The 23,833-nt window shown below is 48.5% G+C and overlaps 4 protein-coding genes across 10 annotated transcripts; 3 read left to right on the plus strand and 1 right to left on the minus strand.

Annotated features, from left to right (window-relative positions):
• The first annotated feature begins 234 nt into the window (after positions 1–234).
• LOC126981794 (cuticle protein 19-like) lies at positions 235–969 on the plus strand. Its single transcript, XM_050833349.1, has 2 exons — positions 235–371; positions 499–969. The coding sequence occupies exons 1-2, from the start codon at positions 357–359 to the stop codon at positions 868–870; spliced, it is 387 nt and encodes a 128-aa protein (XP_050689306.1). The 5' UTR covers positions 235–356; the 3' UTR covers positions 871–969.
• A 2,406-nt stretch (positions 970–3,375) lies between these two features.
• Positions 3,376–17,356, plus strand: LOC126981791 (cuticle protein 19-like). 7 transcript variants are annotated; one of them, XM_050833344.1, is made up of 3 exons: positions 3,376–3,814; positions 8,287–8,311; positions 16,793–17,356. In XM_050833344.1, exons 2-3 carry the CDS (start codon positions 8,297–8,299, stop codon positions 17,186–17,188), a joined length of 411 nt encoding a protein of 136 aa, XP_050689301.1. In that variant the 5' UTR covers positions 3,376–3,814; positions 8,287–8,296; the 3' UTR covers positions 17,189–17,356. The 7 variants fall into 7 exon arrangements, with proteins under 7 accessions (XP_050689301.1, XP_050689305.1, XP_050689303.1 ...); XM_050833348.1 differs by lacking the exons at positions 3,376–3,814; positions 16,793–17,356 and adding exons at positions 8,439–8,645; positions 11,991–12,155 and having other exon boundaries at positions 8,238–8,311; XM_050833346.1 differs by lacking the exons at positions 3,376–3,814; positions 16,793–17,356 and adding an exon at positions 8,439–8,915 and having other exon boundaries at positions 8,238–8,311.
• On the plus strand, positions 3,766–4,439 carry LOC126981795 (cuticle protein 19-like). The gene is made up of 2 exons (XM_050833350.1): positions 3,766–3,839; positions 3,967–4,439. The coding sequence occupies exons 1-2, from the start codon at positions 3,825–3,827 to the stop codon at positions 4,336–4,338; spliced, it is 387 nt and encodes a 128-aa protein (XP_050689307.1). The 5' UTR covers positions 3,766–3,824; the 3' UTR covers positions 4,339–4,439.
• A 3,614-nt stretch (positions 17,357–20,970) lies between the features above and the next one.
• On the minus strand, positions 20,971–21,702 carry LOC126981798 (cuticle protein 19-like). Its single transcript, XM_050833353.1, has 2 exons — positions 21,578–21,702; positions 20,971–21,443 (listed from the first exon to the last, which is right to left on the minus strand). The coding sequence occupies exons 1-2, from the start codon at positions 21,590–21,592 to the stop codon at positions 21,072–21,074; spliced, it is 387 nt and encodes a 128-aa protein (XP_050689310.1). The 5' UTR covers positions 21,593–21,702; the 3' UTR covers positions 20,971–21,071.
• Positions 21,703–23,833: the final 2,131 nt, after the last annotated feature.

Genomic DNA, 23,833 nt, shown 5'->3' on the forward strand with positions numbered 1-23,833 from the left:
AAGTTTGCAAGACAACTGAAATAACTGTTCCTGGAACGGTTTTGCTTCTTGAGGAGAAAGGGTCTTCAGGAATGGTCAGGCGTCCATCGCAGAGCCAGGAGGGCGGCGGCCTTGTTGTTTGGAGCACTTCAGGGCACGGACACGCCCACCCTTCACTGTCAGGAAGTCCTTGACCCGTCCGTGGCACCGTTCCGGGGATCACTGTCTTGAGGGAAGCAGTAACCGAGGACGAAAGCCTCTGGAATGCCGCGGCGCACGTGACGCAACGCCCGGCAGAGTATATAAGGCCGCGCTGCGCCGGTCCACGCCACAACACAGCCGCTCAGCGTCCCTCCACCACCAACAGGTCCACCACAATGACGTCCCTCCAGGTGAGCCGCCGCCGTCAGTAACTCTAGCCGCCGGCGGCGTCGCCCGCCATCGCTTCTGTGACGAGTGTTTGTGGCCCTGACTGTACCCGCAACAGCTACATTCCCCCCTAACAGTGTTGTGTTTCAGGTCGTGCTCTTCTTCGCCGCCGCCGCCGCCCTGGTCGCCGCCGCGCCGCGCCCTGACGGACCCCCCTCCTACGGGCCGCCGCCCCCACACTACAAGGAGCCCGGCATGCCCTTCGACTTCGCCTACGCCGTCAAGGACGACTACACCGGCAACGACTTCTCCCACGACGAGAGCAGCGACGGTCACGTGACCAGCGGCTCCTACCAGGTGCTGCTGCCCGACGGCCGCCGCCAAATCGTGACCTTCACCGCCGACCACGACGCCGGCTACATCGCCGACGTGGCCTACGAGGGCGAGGCCACCTACCCCGCCGCCGCCCCCGCCTACGGGCCCCCCGCCCCCCCCGCCTACGGACCCCCCACCTACGCCTAGGCCCTCCCGGCAGCCCCGCCGCCCCCTAGTCCCGGCCAGTAAATTATTGACCCCCCCCCCCGCGGCCACAATGCTCATGTAAATAAACAGTCAACATTACCACCCACCTGTTCCCTGACCCTCACCCCGTCCATAACACGACGAAGGCAAACACACTAGGGAAAAATTGACCAAATTTTGCCTTTCCTTCCGTTATTCCTTACAACCGAAGGTTATGGACAAGTTCTGTTGTGCTGGCTACAACATCCTTACCGAGTGTCACCTCTGTAAGCTGTGTCCTGAAGCTGCAGATCATTTCAGGTCCAGCAGCAAACTGCACGCCAATATGACAGCCTGCACGCACCAGTCATGCTCCACTAAAGGACTTGCATCTTTCTTTCCCCTCCAGTCATGACAGTCACGGGGACGTAATTGATCTCCTCTGCCGCCCACGAGGCACACAACAGTTAATCATCATTCTTCCACAGTCATCGAGCGGCAGACAGGAGCACATCTCAGCTTGGTCAGGTCGCCGGTACTGAATGCCACGGACTCCAGAGTATGACGAGGCGGATGACGTATTTCCTGTTGGTTGCGTTTGTGTGCTTAATCTATACTCATTGAGGAAGGCGAAGAAAGATATAAAAAAAAAAAGATGAATGCGATGATAAATTGGATAAACGGATAAATTTATGTCAATACAAAATTAATTGAAAGACCTGGTGTACAGTAGATAAATAAAAAGTCCTATCAAATAGCAGGAGAAATTAAAGATAAACGAGTAGAGAAAATGAATACGCTATGCAGCTTTTCACTATTATAAGACTTTTAGAAGCTTAAACAAAGACAAACTATCTGTCTGCGTGTGTTGAAACAGCTCAGGGACGGAAAACAAACAGAAAAACAAAACCCCGCCAAGCGCCACTCTAGGAAATAAAAGAGTACCGAGTGAGTGGTCAAGAGAGAGGTCACTTACGTCTGGAGAGGTGTCTTGATATCTCCTTATAATCCTCCTCCTTCAGCAATGCTTTCAAAACCACAAAGAAAACCAGAAGGAAATACTGACGCAACATTCCTTCTCGTCATGTAAATCAACCCTTAACAGTTCTGACTTAGCGTTGTCTGGAGAGGTGTCTTGATTTCTCCTTATAATCATCCTCCTTCAGCAATCCTTTCAAAACCACAAAGATAACCACAAGGAAATACTAACGCAACATTCCTTCTCGTCATGTAAATCAACCCTTAACAGTTCTGCCTCAGCGTTGTCTGGAGAGGTGTCTTGATTTCTCCTTATAATCATCCTCCTTCAACAATCCTTTCAAATACACAAAGATAACCACAAGGAAATACAAACGCACCATTCCTTCTCGTCATGATAATCAACCCTTAACAGTTCTGACTTAGCGTTGTCTGGAGAGGTGTCTTGATATCTCATTATTATCCTCCTCCTTCAGCAATCCTTTCAAAACCACAAAGATAACCACAAGGAAATACTAACGCAACATTCCTTCTCGTCATGTAAATCAACCCTTAACAGTTCTGCCTCAGCGTTGTCTGGAGAGGTGTCTTGATTTCTCCTTATAATCATCCTCCTTCAACAATCCTTTCAAATACACAAAGATAACCACAAGGAAATACTAACGCAACATTCCTTCTTGCCATGAAAATCAACCCATAACAGTTCTGACTTAGCGGTACCCTGTCCTTGCCTGGTCTACAAATGAAGGAATCACACAATTAAAGGTTCTCATCACTGTATTAAAGCAACAAAAAAGCTAGTGATGGGCTCGATGATTTTCTCTTTGTTTATTGGCCTTGAGCTGTCTCCTTTGCCGTAGAAGAAAGGACAACTAATATTGAGTCTCAACCCACACGATCTCTTTAAAAGCCAGATTCATTTAAAGAGAGAACTAATGATTTAATGATGTAAAAACAATGTGTGTCGACAAATTTATTCCAAGTTACGTCTGCATGTGAGTTTATCTCGTCCCTCGTGTTGTTGACTTGAGGGTGACTGCTGCCGGAGGGAGACGACACGGGTGGTGATCACAGTGTCTTCTTCTTCTTCTTCTTCTTCTTCTTCTTCTTCTGTCTTGTTCGGCGCCGCACCTGTCACAGCGGCCCGGGGAAGGAGGCGCGTGCTGTTTTAAGCTCTTTTTTTCTTTAAGTTGAGGAAGCAACTCAAGGCAAAAACAAGGAAAATAAAGAAGAGTCCGCTCGCCGCTGCCCCTGTAAAGATTTTTTGTGCTGCCTGAGGGCAAGTCCAGTGGAAACACGGAGCCCAGAGCAGCGAGCAGTAAAGAATCTCCTGCCAGGCGGTCCAGTCACTGAACGAGACACTTTAAGAACACGCTGGATATGCAGAACAGAACATCCAGCCTAAATGTTGCTCTTTTTTTTCAGAGCAGAAGAAACAAGTCAAAGGCAAAAAACATTAAGAAAATCAAAAGCCCGTAAAAAACAAAGTTCGAAGAAACAAAAGCAAAAAAATATGTTGAAAACAAAAAAGTCCGGAAAAAAGTCCCAAAAAAGACCAAAAAACAGCCCGATATAAAAGCCGCGCGTGAATACAATAATCACCGCAAGTGTGCGTGTTTAAAGTTACTTCTGCAGAAGGAAAGAGCCTTTGCCAGTGTGTTGGACAACTCGAGGAACTGTTTCAGGGACGGTTTTGTTTCCTGAGGAGAAGGGTCTTCAAGAATCAGAAGGCAACAATCGCAGGCGGCGGCCTTGTTGTCTGGAGCACCTCTGGGCACGGACACGCCCACCCTTCACTGTCAGGAAGTCCTTGACCCGTCCGTGGCACCGTTCCGGGGATCACTGTCTTGAGGGAAGCAGTGACCGAAGAAGAAAGCCTCTGGAATGGCGCGGCGCACGTGACGCAACGCCCGGCAGAGTATATAAGGCCGCGCCGCGCCGGTCCACGCCACAACACAGCCGCTCAGCGTCCCTCCACCACCAACAGGTCCACCACAATGACTTCCCTCCAGGTGAGCCGCCGCCATCAGTAACTCTAGCCGCCGGCGGCGTCGCCCGCCATCGCTTCTGGGACAAGTGTTTGTGGCCCTGACTGTACCCGCAGCAGCTACATTCCCCCCTAACAGTGTTGTGTTTCAGGTCGTGCTCTTCTTCGCCGCCGCCGCCGCCCTGGCCGCCGCCGCGCCGCGCCCTGACGGCCCCCCCTCCTACGGGCCGCCGCCCCCACACTACAAGGAGCCCGGCATGCCCTTCGACTTCGCCTACGCCGTCAAGGACGACTACACCGGCAACGACTTCTCCCACGACGAGAGCAGCGACGGTCACGTGACCAGCGGCTCCTACCAGGTGCTGCTGCCCGACGGCCGCCGCCAAATCGTGACCTTCACCGCCGACCACGACGCCGGCTACATCGCCGACGTGGCTTACGAGGGCGAGGCCACCTACCCCGCCGCCGCCCCCGCCTACGGGCCCCCCGCCCCCCCCGCCTACGGACCCCCCGCCTACGCCTAGGCCCTCCCGGCAGCCCCGCCGTCCCCTAGTCCCGGCCAGCAAATTACTTACCCCCCCCCCCCCCCCGCGGCCACAATGCTCATGTAAATAAACAGTCAACATTACCACCCACCTGTTCCCTGACCCTCACACCGTCCATAACACGTCGAAGGCAAACACACTAGGGAAAATTTGACCAAATTTTGCCTTTCGTCGTTCATAGTACAAGTCGTTGATAGTACAACAGTTACGGCCTTCAAGAATAGATTAGACAAGTGTTTTGAATCCAACCAGCAACTTAGATATTACTCATTGTCGTAATAACGTTAAGTTCTTTCGAATACTGGTGTCCTTGTCCGCTTTTATCGCCCGGTTAGTGGTAGCAGTTATGGTAGTTCTTTCCGCTTTCCTACATAAATTACATGCAGTTTTTCCATGCTGCATGGTTCTTTTTCCTTTCCTGCCAGCTTTGGCTGGAGGGATGGGGGGGTGGGGAGGAGCCTTCGCCTTTGCTGTCCTTCATCTTCCACCTTTGATTAGATAGTTAGTGTAGCTTGTCACAAACAACCTCGTAAGGACCAGCAGGTCTGCTGTTGTTTGTTCTTCCTTTGTGTTCCTTTGTGTTTCCTTCCGTTATTCCTTACAACCGAAGGTTATGGACAAGTTATGTTGTGCCGGCTACAACATCCTTACCGAGTGTCACCTCAGTAAGCTGTGTCCTGAAGCTGCAGATCATTTCAGGTCCAGCAGCAAACTGCACGCCAATATGACAGCCTGCACGCACCAGTCATGCTGCACTAAAGGACTTGCATCTTTCTTTCCCCTCCAGTCATGACAGTCACGGGGACGTAATTGATCTCCTCTGCCGCCCACGAGGCACACAACAGTTAATCATCATTCTTCCACAGTTATGGAGCGGCAGACAGGAGCACATCTCAGCTTGGTCAGGTCGCCGGTACTGAATGCCACGGACTCCAGAGTATAACGTGTCGGATGACGTATTTCCAGTTGGTTGCGTTTGTGTGCTTAATCTATACTCATTGAGGAAGGCGAGGAAAGATAAAAAAAAAAAAAAGATGAATGCGATGAAAAATTGGATAAACGGATAAAATTATGTCAATACAAAATTAATTGAAAGACCTGGTGTACAGTAAATATAAAAAAGTCCTATCAAACAGCAGGAGAAATTAAAGATAAACGAGTAGAGAAAATGAATACGCTATGCAGCTTTTCACTATTATAAGACTTTTAGAAGCTTAAACAAAGACAAACTATCTGTCTGCGTGTGTTGAAACAGCTCAGGGACGGAAAACAAACAGAAAAACAAAACCCCGCCAAGCGCCACTCAAGGAAATAAAAGAGTACAGGATGAGTGGTCAAGAGAGAGGTCACTTACGTCTGGAGAGGTGTCTTGATATCTCCTTATAATCCTCCTCCTTCAGCAATCCTTTCAAAACCACAAAGAAAACCAGAAGGAAATACTAACGCAACATTCCTTCTCGTCATGTAAATCAACCCTTAACAGTTCTGACTTAGCGTTGTCTGGAGAGGTGTCTTGGTTTCTCATTATAATCTCCTCCTTCAACAATCCCTTCAAATACACAAAGATAACCACAAGGAAATACTAACGCAACATTCCTTCTCGTCATGTAAATCAACCCTTAACAGTTCTGACTTTGCGTTGTCTGGAGAGGTGTCTTGATTTCTCCTTATAATCCTCCTCCTTCTGCAATCCTTTCAAAACCACGAAGATAACCACAAGGAAACACTAACGCAACATTCCTTCTCGTCATGTAAATCAACCCTTAACAGTTCTGACTTTGCGTTGTCTGGAGAGGTGTCTTGATTTCTCCTTATAATCATCCTTCCTCAACAATCCTTTCAAAACAACAAAGATAACCACAAGGAAATACTAACGCAACATTCCTTCTCGTCATGTAAATCAACCCTTAACAGTTCTGCCTTAGCGTTGTCTGGAGAGGTGTCTTGATTTCTCCTTATAATCTCCTCCTTCCTCAGCAATCCTTTCAAAACAACAAAGAAAACCACAAGGAAATACTAACGCAACATTCCTTCTCGTCATGTAAATCAACCCTTAACAGTTCTGACTTAGCGTTGTCTGGAGAGGTGTCTTGATTTCTCCTTATAATCATCCTTCCTCAGCAATCCTTTCAAAACCACAAAGAAAACCACAAGGAAATACTGACGCAACATTCCTTCTCGTCATGTAAATCAACCCTTAACAGTTCTGACTTAGCGTTGTCTGGAGAGGTGTCTTGATATCTCATTATTATCCTCCTCCTTCAGCAATCCTTTCAAAACCACAAAGATAACCACAAGGAAATACTAACGCAACATTCCTTCTCGTCATGTAAATCAACCCTTAACAGTTCTGACTTTGCGTTGTCTGTAGAGGTGTCTTGATTTCTCATTATTATCCTCCTCCTTCAGCAATCCTTTCAAAACCACAAAGATAACCACAAGGAAATACTGACGCAACATTCCTTCTCGTCATGATAATCAACCCTTAACAGTTCTGACTTAGCGTTGTCTGGAGAGGTGTCTTGATATCTCATTATTATCCTCCTCCTTCAGCAATCCTTTCAAAACCACAAAGATAACCACAAGGAAATACTATCGCAACATTCCTTCTCGTCATGAAAATCAACCCACAACAGTTCTGACTTAGCGGTACCCTGTCCTTGCCTGGTCTACAAATGAAGGAATCACACAATCAAAGGTTTTCATCCGTGTATTAAAGCAACAAAAAAGCTAGTGATGGGCTCGATGATTTTCTCTTTGTTTATTGGCCTTGAGCTGTCTCCTTTGCCGTAGAAAAAGGGGACACTAATATTGAGTCTCAACCCACACGATCTCTTTAAAAGCCAGATTCATTAAAAGGGAGAAAAACTAAAGATTTAATGATGTAAAAAAAATGTGAGTTTTGACAAATTTATTCCAGGTTACGTCTGCATGTGAGTTTATCTCGTCCCTCGTGTTGTTGACTTGAGGGTGACTGCTGCCGGAGGGAGACGACACGGCGTGGTGATCACAGTGTCTTCTTCTTCTTCTTCTTCTTCTTCTTCTTCTGTCTTGTTCGGCGCCGCACCTGTCACAGCGGCCCGGGGAAAGGAGGCGCGAGCTAGCTGTTTTAAGCTCTTTTTTTTTTTAAGTTGAGGAAGCAACTCAAGGCAAAAACAAGGAAAATAAAGAAGAGTCCGCTCGCCGCTGCGCCTGTAAAGACATTTTGTGCTGCCTGAGGGCAAGTCCAGTGGAAACACGGAGCCCAGAGCAGCGAGCAGTAAAGAATCTCCTGCCAGGCGGTCCAGTCACTGAACGAGACACTTTAAGAACACGCTGGATATGCAGAACAGAACATCCAGCCTAAATGTTGCTCTTTTTTTTCAGAGCAGAAGAAACAAATCAAAGGCAAAAAACATTAAGAAAATCAAAAGCCCGTAAAAAACAAAGTTCGAAGAAACAAAAGCAAAAAAATATGTTGAAAACAAAAATGTCCGGAAAAAAGTCCCAAAAAAGACCAAAAAACATCCCTATATAAAAGCCGCGTGTGAATACAATAATCACCGCAAGTGTGCGTGTTTAAAGTTACTTCTGCAGAAGGAAAGAGCCTTTGCCAGTGTGTTGGACAACTCGAGGAGCTGTTTCAGGGACGGTTTTGTTTCCTGAGGAGAAGGGTCTTCAAGAATCAGAAGGCATCAATCGCAGGCGGCGGCCTTTTTGTTTGGAGCACCTCTGGGCACGGACACGCCCACCCTTCACTGCCAGAAGTCCTTGACCCGTCCGTGGCACCGTTCCGGGGATCACTGTCTTGAGGGAAGCAGTGACCGAAGAAGAAAGCCTCTGGAATGGCGCGGCGCACGTGACGCAACGCCCGGCAGAGTATATAAGGCCGCGCCGCGCCGGTCCACGCCACAACACAGCCGTTCAGCGTCCCTCCACCACCTGCAGGTCCACCACAATGACGTCCCTCCAGGTGAGCCGCCGCCGTCAGTAACTCTAGCCGCCGGCGGCGTCGCCCGCCATCGCATCTGTGACAAGTGTTTGTGGCCCTGACTGTACCCGCAACAGCTACATTCCCCCCTAACAGTGTTGTGTTTCAGGTCGTGCTCTTCTTCGCCGCCGCCGCCGCCCTGGCCGCCGCCGCGCCGCGTCCTGACGGACCCCCCTCCTACGGGCCGCCGCCCCCACACTACAAGGAGCCCGGCATGCCCTTCGACTTCGCCTACGCCGTCAAGGACGACTACACCGGCAACGACTTCTCCCACGACGAGAGCAGCGACGGTCACGTGACCAAAGGCTCCTACCAGGTGCTGCTGCCCGACGGCCGCCGCCAAATCGTGACCTTCACCGCCGACCACGACGCCGGCTACATCGCCGACGTGGCCTACGAGGGCAAGGCCACCTACCCCGCCGCCGCCCCCGCCTACGGGCCCCCTGCCCCCCCTGCCTACGGACCCCCCGCCTACGCCTAGGCCCTCCCGGCAGCTCCGCCGCCCCCTAATCCCGGCCAGTAAATTACTGACCCCCCCCCCCCGCGGCCACAATGCTCATGTAAATAAACAGTCAACATTACCACCCACCTGTTCCCTGACCCTCACCCCGTCCATAACACGACGAAGGCAAACACACTAGGGAAAAAAATTGACCAAATTTTGCCTTTCCTTCCGTTATTCCTTACAACGGAAGGTTATGGACAAGTTATGTTGTGCAGGCTACAACAACCGTATAGAGTGTCACCTCAGTAAGCTGTGTCCTGAAGCTGCAGATCATTTCAGGTCCAGCAGCAAACTGCACGCCAATATGACAGCCTGCACGCACCAGTCATGCTCCACTAAAGGACTTGCATCTTTCTTTCCCCTCCAGTCATGACAGTCACGGGGACGCAATTGACCTCCTCTGCCGCCCACGAGGCACACAACAGTTAATCATCATTCCTCTACAGTCATCGAGCGGCAGACAGGAGGACATCTCAGCTTGGTCAGGTCGCCGGTACTGAATGCCACGGACTCCAGAGTATGACGAGGCGGATGACACATTTTCTGTTGGTTGCGTTTGTGTGCTTAACCCGTACTCATTGAGGAAGGCGAAGAAAGAAAGTAAAAAAAAAAGATGAAAGCGATGAAAAACTGGATAAACAGATAAAATTATGGCAATACAAAATGACTTGAAAGACCTGGTGTAAGGTAAAAATAATAGACCTATCAAACACCAGGAGAAATTAAAGATAAACTCGTCCCTCGTGTTGTTGACCTGAGGATGACTGCTGCCGGAGGGGAGACCACACGGCGTGGTGATCACAGTGTCTCATTATTATTATTATTATTATTATTCTGTCTTGTTCGGTGGCGCACCTGTCACAGCGGCCCGGGGAAAGGAGGCGCGTGCTGTTTAGTTTAGTTTAGGCTCTTTTTTAAGTTGAGGAAGCAACTTAAGGGCAAAAAAAAGGAAAATAAAGAAGAGTCCGCTCGGCGCTGCCCCTGTAAAGATTTTGTTGTGCTGCTTTAGGGCAAGTCCAGTGGAAACACGGAGCCCAGAGCAACGAGCAGTAAAAATCTCTTGCCAGGCGGTCCAGTCACTAAACCGGACCCCCGATAAATGCAGCGGGGAGGCGGTGGCCGAGTGGTCAGCGTGAGTGCATGGGGAGCCCGTGGACCTTGGTTCGAGTCCCACCAAAACACGCTGATTTTTCAAGTCATCGCCGAGTGGCGGAAGATTGCCCGCATGCTGTCCGGATCCTCAGTCAACCTCACCTTCAACGACTTCGATCAGGAGGAGCACCTGGGGCAGCATGGGCCAAGCAAGGGTCGTATACCACGGCAGCAACTACAAATAAAATTCATCTGCGCCACTACCGGGCTGGGGTCGTCCAAGAAGTCCCTTAATTAAGAGAGGCTCCCGGGGCTACAGGCAGCACATAAAAAAAATATAATAAAAAAGTAGCCAAAGCTATAGAACACAAGATACCAGACTTTCGGACTCTATTGGCTGTGCAGTGTTCGAGTGTGTGTGTGTGTGTGTATGTGTGTATGTGTGTCTTACAGTAAAAGAAGCAGTTCAAGGTAAAAAATTAATAAAAACAAAAATAGCCCGCTGCCTCTGCTCCTATAGAAGAAAGTAAAGAGTGGCCGAAGGAGCGGTCACTTACGGATGGAGAGGTGTCTTGATGCTCTCCTCTCCTCTGATTGAAGACTGCGAACACTGAGGGCGAGACGCATGGAAACCATAACCATCTATCCTCGTGCTGCAGCGGAGGGCCATGGCGTCAGGAAGGTTGAGGAAGCGACGCCGAAGTTGGGTAGTTATTTATTATTCAGGGACAGGACCAACAGCTCTTAATGAGGGGCAATCAGCGCCTAATCCTCTTCCCTTCGAGATACTTTAAGAACACGTTGGATATGCAGAATAGAACATCCAACTTAAATGTCTCTTTTTTTTTTCAGAACAAGTCAAAGGCAAAAAACAAAAAGAAAAAACAAAAGCCAGTAAAAAACAAAGTCTGAAGAAACAAAAAAAAGCTCAAAAAGGCAAAAAAATATGTTGAAAGCAAAAGTCCGGAAAAAAGTCCCAAAAAAGACAAAAAAAAAAAAGAACAGCCCGATATAAAAGCCGCGTGTGAATACAATAATCGCCTCTCCTCTGCTTGAAGACTGGAACATTGAGGGCGAGACGACCGAACGACGATCCTTTATCCTCGTGCTGTCGCGGATGGCCACAGCGTCAGCAAGACAGAGGAAGCGATGCCGTAGTTGGATATTTTGGCATTATTGAGGGACAGGACCAATAGCTCTTAATGAAGGGGCAACCAGTGCTTAATCCTCTCCCTTTCAATATACTTTATGACCAGACTGGAATTGCAGCGGAACATGCTGCTAAAATGTGTCAGGCATAACGTGTATATGCACTAATCTACCACCATTATGCGTGGTTAAAGTTACTCCTGAAAAGGGGAAGACAGCCTTTACCAATGTGCTGGCCTCTGGAGTAACTGTTTCTGGGACGGTTTTCCTTCCTTAGAAGAAAGGGTCTTCAAGAATGAGAAGACGTCCGTTGCACAGCCTTGGTGTTTGAAGTTCCTCAGGGCACGGACACGCCCACCCTTCACTCTCAGGACGTCCTTGACCGGTCCTTGGCACTGTTCCGGGAATCACTGTCTTGAGGGAAGCAGTGACCAAAGACCACAGCCCGTGAAGATAGGCGCGACGCACGTGACGCAACGCGCGGCAGAGTATATAAGGCCGCGCCGCGCCGGTCCACGCCACAACACAGCCGCTCAGCGCCACTCCACCACCTCCACCACAATGACTCCCCTCCAAGTAAGCCGCCTCCGCCAGCTACTTCTGCTGTGCCGCCGGCGGCGTCGCCCGCCATCGCTTCTGTGACAAGTGTTTGTGGCCCTGACTGTACCCGCAACAGCTACATTCCCCCCTAACAGTGTTGTGTTTCAGGTCGTGCTCTTCTTCGCCGCCGCCGCCGCCCTGGTCGCCGCCGCGCCCCGCCCTGACGGCCCCCCCTCCTACGGGCCGCCGCCCCCACACTACAAGGAGCCCGGCATGCCCTTCGACTTCGCCTACGCCGTCAAGGACGACTACACCGGCAACGACTTCTCCCACGACGAGAGCAGCGACGGTCACGTGACCAGCGGCTCCTACCAGGTGCTGCTGCCCGACGGCCGCCGCCAAATCGTGACCTTCACCGCCGACCACGACGCCGGCTACATCGCCGACGTGGCCTACGAGGGCGAGGCCACCTACCCCGCCGCCGCCCCCGCCTACGGGCCCCCCGCCCCCCCCGCCTACGGACCCCCCGCCTACGCCTAGGCCCTCCCGGCAGCCCCGCCGCCCCCTAGTCCCGTCCAGTAAATTATTGACCCCCCCCCACCCCCCACCCCCCCGCGGCCACAATGCTCATGTAAATAAACAGTCAACATTACCACCCACCTGTTGCCTGACCCACACGCCGGCTAATGCAAAACGAAGGCAAACACATTAGAGAAAAACTGACCAAATTTTGCCTTTCCTGACGCTGTCCCTTACAAAGTGGAAGGTCACCGCATTCTCGCCATCGAAGGTCATAGCTACGTTGTGTTGTCGCGGCTACAACAACAACCTTACCGAGTGTCACCTGGTAAGCTTCAGCTCATTTCAAATACAGCAGCAAACTGCATGCCAATATGACACACTTCCACTCTCCTCCGCCATCCACGAGGCATACGAGGCACACATCCTTCCTCTGTGGTTATCGAGCGATAGACAAGACACCAGACAAGAGGCCGTCTTAACCTGGCCAGGTCACCTGTACTGAATGCCAAGGACAACAGAATATAACAAGGTGAATGAGGTACTTTCTGTAAGGTTGCGTTTGTGTGCCCAATCTGTATTCAATGAGGAAGGCCAAGCAGGAAAAAAAGGAGTGACGAAAAATTAGGTACACGGATAAAATATAGTCATCACAAAATGGACTGAAAGACCCGGTGTACGGAAATTCAAGCAGGTGAGAAAATAGACGCATCGAACACCGGGATGAATTAAAGCTAAACGAATGAATGAATAAAATGAATAAGCTACACAGTGTCTCTTCATCAGTATGTTATTTTTAGAAGATGAAACGGAACAAAGACAAACTATTTCCTTACATCCATTGAAGCAGCTCAGGGGCATAAAACAAAACAGAAAAAAACAAAACCCCGCCAAGCGCTGCTTCAGGAAATAAAAGGGTAGAGAACGAGTGACCAGAAGGGAGGTCAGTTTGGGTTGGAGAAGTGTCTTGATTCCTCCTTATGATCGTCCTACTTCAGCAATCCCTTCGAAGCCGCAAAGAAATCCACAGACACTAAAGAAACCTTCCTTCCCGCCACGTAACTCAAATCCTAACAGTTCTAAGTTGGGTCGGTATTCTTAGACGCTTCTTTTTCTTACGTCAATCATTTCCTAAACGCAAAAAAGGACCTAAGCCCATCCGCTGCGATTGGCACGGATTTCGCCTTCATTGGTAGCCTGGTTACAAACACTCCCAGGTGTTTGTGGTGGATAGTAGAGTGTTTCCCATGTGGTATTGGTATGCTGGATATCCCCTCCCAAGGTGCAGGACTTTACATTTTTCTTCATTGAATTGTAGCAGCCACTTTTTGTTCCATTCCTGTAGCTTGGTGATGTCTTCTTGTAGGAAATCCGCAGTCAAGGGGTTTAAACGCTTCCTCATGAGTGTTTCTTTACGTTCATGATGAAGAAAATTTGTCAAACTACCACCGGGGTCATAAAACTATCCGTGGAAATGCCCAAAACATATACGAAAGTCTTGTCAAATATGTGTGCTTGGCCTCCGAAATGTTTAATTACGAGTATATGGCCCTCAGCGTTACCCTGTCTTTGTCTGGTCTACAAATAAGGGAATCACAAATAAAGGCTTTTCATCAGTGTATTAATGCAACAAAAAACGAGTGACGGAATTTTTGGTTTTCTTAGTTTATTTATTTATTAACCCGGTAGCTGCGGGGATCATGTTTCTTAATCAAAGGCCCCTCTAAGCGAATTAATGAGAAAAATCATCACTCACACACACCATTTCATAATATATATCAACGCATTTGTGATCAGTTTAAGCATCATCCATTTTGAGGGGTCTTTATCATGACAAAAATTTGGCCCGTCGCTGGTACACGGTAATGCCACAAATTTGGTCCGTCGCTGGTACACGGTAAGGCCACAAATTTGGTCCGTCGCTGGTACACGGTAAGGCCACAAATTTGGTCCGTCGCTGGTACACGGTAAGGCCACAAATTTGGCCCGTCGCTGGTACACGGTAAGGCCACAAATTTGGTCCGTCGCTGGTACACGGTAAGGCCACAAATTTGGTCCGTCGCTGGTACACGGAAAAGCCACAAATTTGGTCCGTCGCTGCTACCGGGTTAATATATAAATATATGGAAACAAATCTCAAGTCTCGATACACACGATCTATTTAAAAGGCAGAGTCCATAAAAGAGAAATAGATCTTGTAACGTAAAAAAATGTGGTGAATGTTGACAAGTTAATTCCAGGTTAGGTCTGCATGTGAATTATTTATCTCGTCCCTCGTGTTATCGCGTTCAGGATGACTGTTACCGGAGGGAGACGAAGCAGCGTGGTAACAGTGTCTTCTTCTTCTTCTTCTTATTATTATTATTATTATTATTATTATTATTATTATTATTCTCCTCTTCGCCTGGTCCAGACGAAGTATTTCCACGGGTTTTAAAGGAATGCAAGGAGGTCTTAAAGAGGATTAATACTCTTCTAAACCTTTCAATCCTCCTCTAAATTCCTCTTAATCTTCTTCCATTTCCTCTTAAAAGATTTAGAAGAGGATTAAGAGGAAATGGAAGAGAATTAAGAGGTTTAGAAGAGGATTAAGAGGAAATGGAAGAGAATTAAGAGGTTTAGAAGAGGATTAAGAGGAAATAGAAGAAGATTAAGAGATTTAAAAGAGGATTAAGAGGAAAAAAGGAAGATAATTAAGAGGTTTAGAAGAGGATTAAAAGGAAAAGGAAGAGGATTAAGAGTTTTAGGAGATAATTAAGAGAAAATGGAAAAGGATTAAGAGGTTTAGAAGAGGATTAAGAGGAAATGGAAGAGAATTAAGAGGTTTAGAAGAGGATTAAGAGGAAATGGAAGAGAATTAAGAGGTTTAGAAGAGGATTAAGAGGAAATGGAAGAGAATTAAGAGGTTTAGAAGAGGATTAAGAGGAAATGGAAGAGAATTAAGAGGTTTAGAAGAGGACTAATTGGCCCACTAACCGATATTTTCAAAAGGTCAAAAAAAATCTGGTTAATGTGCCCAGCCTATATTATTTCTATTTTCCTTTCTTATTTATCTTTATTCCAATTTATTTTCTCTTTCTTTTTCCATCCACATTCCTGCTTTTTCTTTCATCTTTCTTTCATATGTCCTTGTATGTTCTCTTTCTTCCGTCTTTTTTTTCTCTTTTCTTTCTTCCTTAACCCATCTGCTGCGATTGGCACGGATTTGGCTTTCAGTGGTAGCCTGGTAACATATAGTCCCAGGTCTTTCTCTGCCTCTGTGGTGGATAGTGGAGTGTTTCCCATGTGGTATTGGTGTGCTGGATATCCTCTCCCAAGGTGCAGGACTTTACATTTTTCTTCATTGAATTGCAGCTGCCACTTTTTGTTCCATTCCTGTAGCTTGGTGATGTCTGACTGTAGGAAATCGGCAGTCTTGGGGTTAACTTAGGCAACTCCAGTGGAAACATGGAGCCCAGAGCAGTAGGAAGCTTTACAAATGGAGAAACTACTCCGCAAACAAGTGCACCATCAATAAGGACACCGAGTTTAAATATCAAGGCAAGTCCAGTGGAAACATGGAGACAAAACCAGCGGACAGTAAAACGCTCTTGCCAGGCGGTCCAGCTACTAACCTCGACCTCCGATAAACGCAGTGAACTCCAGCATCAGTGTGACATAAACCCTCGGGCTCTAAAGACTGTGCAGTGTTCGAGTGCTTTTATTATTTTTAAGGTAAAGGGGGCAGCTAGAGGGCAAACTAATAAGAACAAAAATAGCCCGCTTTCACTGCTCCTATAAAAGAAAGTACATAGTGGCCGAAAGAGAGGTCAATTTTGGATAGAAAGGTGTCTTGATGCTCCCCTCTCCTCTCCTTGAAGACTGGAACATTGAGGGCGAGACGACCGAACGGCGACAATGTATCCTCGTGCTGCCGCGGATGGCCACAGCGTCAGCAAGGTAGAGGAAGCGATTCCGTAGTTGGATATTTTGGCATTATTGAAGGACAGGACCAATAGCTCTTAATGAAGGGGCAACCAGTGCTTCATCCTCTCCCTTTCAATATACTTTATGACCAGACTGGAATTGCAGCGAAACATGCTGCTTAAATGTGTCAGGCATAACGTGTATATGCACTAATCTACCACCATTATGCGTGGTTAAAGTTACTCCTGAAAAGGGAAGACAACCTTTACCAATGTGCTGGCCTCTGGAGTAACTGTTTCTGGGACGGTTTTCCTTCCTTAGAAGAAAGGGTCTTCAAGAATGAGAAGACGTCCGTTCCACAGCCTTGGTGTTTGGAGTTCCTCAGGGCACGGACACGCCCGCCCTTCACTCTCAGGACGTCCTTGACCGGTCCTTGGCACTGTTCCGGGATTCACTGTCTTGAGGAAAGCAGTGACCAAAGACGACAACCCGTGAAGATAGGCGCGGCGCACGTGACGCAACGCCCGGCAGAGTATATAAGGCCGCGCCGCGCCGGTCCACGCCACAACACAGCCGCTCAGCGCCACTCCACCACCTCCACCACAATGACTCCCCTCCAAGTAAGCCGCCTCCGCCAGCTACTTCTGCTGTGCCGCCAGCGGCGTCGCCCGCCATCGCTTCTGTGACAAGTGTTTGTGGCCCTGACTGTACCCGCAACAGCTACATTCCCCCCTAACAGTGTTGTGTTTCAGGTCGTGCTCTTCTTCGCCGCCGCCGCCGCCCTGGCCGCCGCCGCGCCCCGCCCTGACGGCCCCCCCTCCTACGGGCCGCCGCCCCCACACTACAAGGAGCCCGGCATGCCCTTCGACTTCGCCTACGCCGTCAAGGACGACTACACCGGCAACGACTTCTCCCACGACGAGAGCAGCGACGGTCACGTGACCAAAGGCTCCTACCAGGTGCTGCTGCCCGACGGCCGCCGCCAAATCGTGACCTTCACCGCTGACCACGACGCCGGCTACATCGCCGACGTGGCCTACGAGGGCGAGGCCACCTACCCCGCCGCCGCCCCCGCCTACGGGCCCCCCGCCCCCCCCGCCTACGGGCCCCCCGCCCCCCCCGCCTACGGACCCCCCGCCTACGCCTAGGCCCTCCCAGCAGCCCCGCCTCCCCCTAGTCCCGGCCAGTAAATTATTGACCCCCCCCCCTCCCCCCCGCGGCAACAATGCTCATGTAAATAAACAGTCAACATTACCACCCACCTGTTCCCTGACCCTCACACCGTCCATAACACGACGAAGGCAAACACATTAGGGAAAAATAAACAGTCAACATTACCATGCACCCACCTGTTCCCTGACCCACACGCCGTCCATAACACGACGAATGCAAACATTTAGAGGAAAAAAGTGTGAAAATTTTGCCTTCCCTAACGTTATTCCTCACAACTGAAGGTTATGGACATGTGCTGTGCAGACTACAATATCCTTACCAAGTGTTGGCTCTGTAAGCTGTGTCCTGAAGCTGCAATTCATTTCAGGTCCAGCAGCAAACTGCACGCCAATATGACAGCCTGCACGCACCAGTCATGCTCCAGGAAAGGATTTCCATCTTTCTTTCCCCTCCAGTAATGAGTCACGGGGACGTAATTGATCTCCTTTGCCACCCACGAGGCACACAACAGTTAATCATCGTTCCTCAGCAGTTATCGAGCGGGGCAACAACACGAGGGACGAGACAAACTCACATCAATACGAAACTTGGAATTAGTTTCTGAACACTCAATCATGATTTTTTTTACGTGATAAGCGATGGCTGAACGGATAGCGATACGGCCCCGCGTTCAGGGGGACGCGAGTTCAATCCCCGACCGGTGCCACCAAGCTGGGATTTTTCAGCCGCCGCCGAGTGGCTTAAAACTACCCACATGCTGTCCAGAAGACCACCAATCAACCCGGACTCTAGATTCTAGGATTAAAGATGAGCTCCGGGAGGGCAGCATGAGCCAATGCAAGATGGCGCCACTATAAACACTTTGCCTGCGCCAGAACGGGCTGGGCCGACCATCAGTCCCCACCGGGAAGAAGCCTTGGACCGACCATCAGAACCCACCGAGAAGAAGCCTTGGACCGACCATCAGGACCCACCGGGAAGAAGCCTTGGACCGACCATCAGGACCCACCGGGAAGAAGCCTACCGGCGCAATAAGCCAAGACGTAAAAAAAAATAAAAAAATAAAAATAAAATAAAAAAAAACATAAGAGGCTCTGTCAGCTTTGTCAGATCGCCCGTATACTGAATGCCATGGACACCAGAGAATAACGAGGCGAATAAAGTATTCTTTGTAAGTCTGCGTTTGTGTAGCGAAAAAAAAAAAGAAAAAGAAAAAGAAGACACTGTAACCACCCCGCCATGTCTTATCCCTCCGGCAGCAGTCATCCTCAAGGCAACAACACGAGGGACGAAATAAACTCACATCAATACGAAACAAGAAAATAACGAGGCGAATAAAGTATGCTCTGTAACTCTGCGTGTGTGTAGCGAAAAAGAAGAAGAGGAAGAAGACCGTAATCACCCTGCCATGTCTTTTCCCTCCGGCAGCAGACATCCTCAAGGCAACAACACGAGGGACGAGACAAACTCACATCAATATGAAACTTGGAATTAGTTTCTGAACACTCAATCATGATTTTTTTTACGTGATAAGATATTTTCTCTTTTATTGAATCTGCCTTTCAAATAGACCGCGTGTTGAGATTAGTTCCCCCTTTTTCACGGCGAAGGAGACAGCTCAAGGCAATAAACAAAGAGCAAACCTTTAATTGTGAGATTTCTTTATTTGTTGACCAGGCAAAGACAAGGTAACGCTAGGGATATATTATTAACCCGGTAGCTGCGGGGATCATGTTCATATAAGCAAGAAAAATGAGAAAAAATCATCACTCACACAATCCATTTCATAATACATTTGTGATCAGTTTATGCTCATCTATTTTTAGGGGTTTATATCATGGCAAAAATTTGGCCCGTCGCTGCTTCACGGTAAAGCCACAAATTTGGCCCGTCGCTGGTACACGGTAAAGCCACAAATTTGGCCCGTCGCTGGTACACGGTAAAGCCACAAATTTGGCCCGTCGCTGGTACACGGTGAAGCCACAAATTTGGCCCGTCGCTGCTTCACGGTAAAGCCACAAATTTGGCCCGTCGCTGCTTCACGGTAAAGCCACAAATTTGGCCCGTCGCTGCTTCACGGTAAAGCCACAAATTTGGCCCGTCGCTGGTACACGGTAAAGCCACAAATTTGGCCCGTCGCTGCTTCACGGTAAAGCCTCAAATTTGGCCCGTCGCTGGTACACGGTGAAGCCACAAATTTGGCCCGTCGCTGCTACACGGTAAAGCCACAAATTTGGCTCGTCGCTGGTACACGATAAAGCCACAAATTTGGCCCATCGCTGGAACACGGTAAAGTCACAAATTTGGCCCGTCGCTGCTACCGGGTTAAACATTCCGGACACGATCACATATATTTAACACAGCTTCCGTATGTGTCTTGGGGCATTTCCACGGGTAGTTTTATGACCCTGGTGGTAGTCTGACAAAGTATCTGCACCATGAACGTAGAGAAACACTAATTGGGACGCGTTTAAGCTCTTTTTTGGCCTCTACAACTGATCGATGTAAGAAGAGGAAGTGTCTAAGAGCGCCGACCTGAGGCAGAACTGTTATGGGTTGAGCGGCGTGGCGAGAAGCAGTGTTGCGTTAGTATTTATTTGTGGTTATCTTTGTGGTTTTGAAAGGATTGCTGAAGGAGAAGGATTATAAGGAGAAATCAAGACACCTCTCCATACAACGCTAAGTCAGAACTGTTAAGGGTTGAGTTACATGACGAGAAGGAATGTTGCGTTAGTATTTCCTTGTGGTTATCTTTGTGTTTTTGAAAGGATTGCTGAAGGAGAAGGACTATAAGGAGAAATCAAGACACCTCTCCAAACGAAACTGGGCTCTCTCCTGACCACTCATTCCGTGCCCTTTTATTTCCTGGAGCAGCGCTAGGGGGGGGCGGGGAGGTTGATTTTTTTATGTTTTGTTTTTTGCCCTCGAGCTGTTTCCATGGATGTAAAAAAATTGTGTGTCTTCCATTTTCTCTCTCTCTCTCTCTCTCTCTCTCTCTCTCTCTCTCTCTCTCTCTCTCTCTCTCTCTCTCTCTCTCTCTCTCTCTCTCTCTCTCTCAGCCTCTAAATGGCTTATAATGATGAAAAACTGCATAGTGTACTCACTTTCCTTAATTTCGAGCTCCTCCTGTTGTTTGATTGGTCTATTTTCTCACCTGCTTGGATTTTCTTACACCAGGTCTTTCAGTTAATTTTGTTGCCATAATGTTAACCGTTTATCTAATTTTTCATCGCTTTCATCTTTTTTTCTTCCCCTTCCTCAATGAGTATAGATTAAGCACATAAATGCAACCTTACAGCAAATGTCATTCGCTTTGATATACTCTGATGTCCGTGGCATTCAGTACAGGCGATTTGCCCAAACTGAGATGTCCTTGCCTACCTCTCGATAACTGTAGAAGAATGATGATTAACTGTTGTGTGCCTCGTGGGCGGCAGAGGAGATCAATTGCGTCCCCGTGACTGTCATTACTGAAGGGGAAAGAAAGATGCAAGTCCTTTAGTGGAGCATGTCTGGTGCGTGCAGGCTGTCATATTGGCGTGCAGTTTGCTGCTGGACCTGAAATGATCTGCACCTTCAGGACACAGCTTACAGAGGTGACACTCTATACGGTTGTTGTAGCCGGCACAACAGAACTTGTCCATAACCTTCGGTTGTAAGAAATAACGTTAGGGAAGGCAAAGTTTTGTCATTTTTTTCCTGAATGTTTGCCTTCGTTGTGCTTTAGACGGTGTGAGAGTCAGGGAACAGGTGGGTGGTAAGTTTAACTGTTTATTTACATGAGCATTGTGGCCGCGGGGGTGGGGGGGTCAATAATTTACTGGCCGGGACTAGGGGCGACGGGGCTGCCGGGAAGGCTTAGGCGTAGGCGGGGGGTCCGTAGGCGGGGGGGGCGGGGGGCCCGTAGGCGGGGGCGGCGGCGGGGTAGGTGGCCTCGCCTTCGTAGGCCACGTCGGCGATGTAGCCGGCGTCGTGGTCGGCGGTGAAGGTCACGATTTGGCGGCGGCCGTCGGGCAGCAGCACCTGGTAGGAGCCGCGGGTCACTTGACCGTCACTGCTCTCGTCGTGGGAGAAGTCGTTGCCGGTGTAGTCGTCCTTGACGGCGTAGGCGAAGTCGAAGGGCATGCCGGGCTCCTTGTAGCGTGGGGCCGGCGGCCCGTAGGAGGGGGGGCCGTCAGGGCGGGGCGCGGCGGCGGCCAGGGCGGCGGCGGCGGCGAAGAAGAGCACGACCTGAAACACAACACTGTTAGGGAGGGAAGGGCGGTGGCGGTGGAGGCAGTCAGGGTCACGAACACTTGTTACAAAGATGATGGTGGGCCACGCCGCTGGCGGCACAGCAGAAGTGGCTGACGGCGGCGGCTCACCTGGAGGGGTGTCATTGTGGTGGAGGTGCAAGTGGTGGAGGTGGAGGTGGTGGAGGGAAGCTGAGCGGCGGTGTTGTGGCGTGGACCGGCGCGACGCGGCCTTATATACTCTGCCGGGCGTTGCGTCACGTGCGCCGCGCCAGTCTTCGGTTATTGCTTCCCTCAAGACAGTGATTTCCGGAACGGTGCCACGGACGGGTCAAGGACGTCCTGAGAGTGAAGGGTGGGCGTGTCCGTGCCCTGAGGTACTCCAAACACCAAGACTCTACAACGGACGTCTTCTCACTCTTGAAGACCTTTCTCTTGAGGAAGGAAAATCGTCCCAGAAACAGTTACTCCATTGGCCAGCCCATTGGTAAAGGCTGTCCTCACGCTATCACGGACACATTTAAGCAACATGTTCCGCTGCATTTCTAACGTGTCTCAAATGATCTCGAAAGAAAGAGAATTAAGTGCTAGTTGCCCCTTCATTAAGAGCTATCGGTCCAACTACGCCATCGCTCCCTCTACCTTGCAGCCGCTGTGACATCAAGCAGAGGAAAATGAAGGACCAAGACACCTCGCCATCCGAAACTGACCTCTCTTTCGGCCACTCATTTCCTTTCTTTATAGGAGAAGTGTTAGTCGTCATTTTTGTTTTATTTTGTTTTATACACATTTTTTTACAACAAAGGAGACAGCTCAAGGGCACACAAAAAAAGGAAACAATAATAAAAATAAAAAAGCCCGCTACTCGCTGCTCCTAAAAAAAGAATCAAAAGAAGTGGCCGAAAGAGAGGTCAATTTCGGGAGGAGAGGTGTCCTGATACTTCCTTCAATGTAAAAAAAATGTACTTGGACAATGCACAGCCTAAATATCCCAAGGGTTTAGGTCACACTCTGATGCTGGTGTTCACTGCGTTTATCGGAGTTCTAGTTTGGTGACTGGACCGCCTGGCAAGAGCGTTTAACTGCCCGCTGCTTTTGGCTCCATGTTTCCACAGACTTGACTTAATAGTTAAACTCGGCCTCCTTATGAATGACTTTCTTGTTTGGGACGTAGTTTCTCTATTGGTAAGGCTCGCTACTGTTCTGGGCTCCATGTTTCCACTGAACTAAACTAAGGGAACAAAGAAGAAGAGAAAGAACGGGGAGAAATAGAGAGAACAGACAAGAAAATACGAAAGAAAGAAAAAAGGAAGAAAGAAAGAAGAGAGAAAGAAAGAGAAGAAAGCGAGAGAACAGACAAAAGAAAATATGAATGAGAGAAAAAAGGAAGAAAGAAAGAAAAGAGAAAGAAAGAGAAGAAAGCGAGAGAACAGACAGAAGAAAATATGAATGAGAGAAAAAAGGAAGAAAGAAAAAAAGGAGGAATGTGGAAAGAATAACAAAGAACAAATAATTCGAGATAAAGAAAAGATAAATAAGAAAGGAAAATAGAAACAATAGAATAGAAACAATAGAATATAGAAACCTCTCTTTTGGCCGCTTTGACCTCTTTTGGCCGCTTTGACCTCTTTTGGCCGCTTTGACCTCTTTTGGCCGCTTTGACCTCTTTTGGCCGCTCATAACTTTTATCTCCGTAGGAACAGCGATTAGAGGGCCTTTTTTTTTGCACCTTTTTTGTTTTCCTTGAGCCGTAAAAAAAAATGAAACTAAATTAATGTAAACTAAGCTGAACTAAAACTCGCTCCCCTTAATGATGACCCACTAGTCTATCACGTAGCTTCTTCATTTTAAAGCTGAACATTCGATTTCCTGACCCGCAGTTTAAGCTACCCATAAAAGTTAGTCTAGTGGGTTTTTTTTATGTTTATTCCACAAAGGTTTTTCTTTCCCTTTTTGGCATCACACATAGTCACTCTCTTCCACATAAAAGTTAGTCTATTATGTTTTTTTTATGTTTATTCCACAAAGGTTTTTCTTTCCCTTTCTGGCATCACACATAGTCACTCTCTTCCACATAAAAGTTAGTCTATTATGTGTTTTTTTATGTTTATTCCACACAGGTTTTTCTTTCCCTTTTTGGCATCACACATAGTCACTCTCTTCCACATAAAAGTTAGTCTATTATGTGTTTTTTTATGTTTATTCCACAAAGGTTTTTCTTTCCCTTTCTGGCATCACACATAGCTACTCTTTTCCGTGTTTGCCTGTCGTTCATTTTCTATAAGCAAAGGAACCACAAACAAAGACTTACCAATAAAAGTTAACCTCCCACATTTTAATTTTCATTCCACACGTGTTTTTTTTTGGAGGGGGTCATCACACATACTC

This window comes from Eriocheir sinensis, chromosome 49, assembly GCF_024679095.1.
Source record: "Eriocheir sinensis breed Jianghai 21 chromosome 49, ASM2467909v1, whole genome shotgun sequence".
Classification (NCBI taxonomy): domain Eukaryota; kingdom Metazoa; phylum Arthropoda; class Malacostraca; order Decapoda; family Varunidae; genus Eriocheir; species Eriocheir sinensis.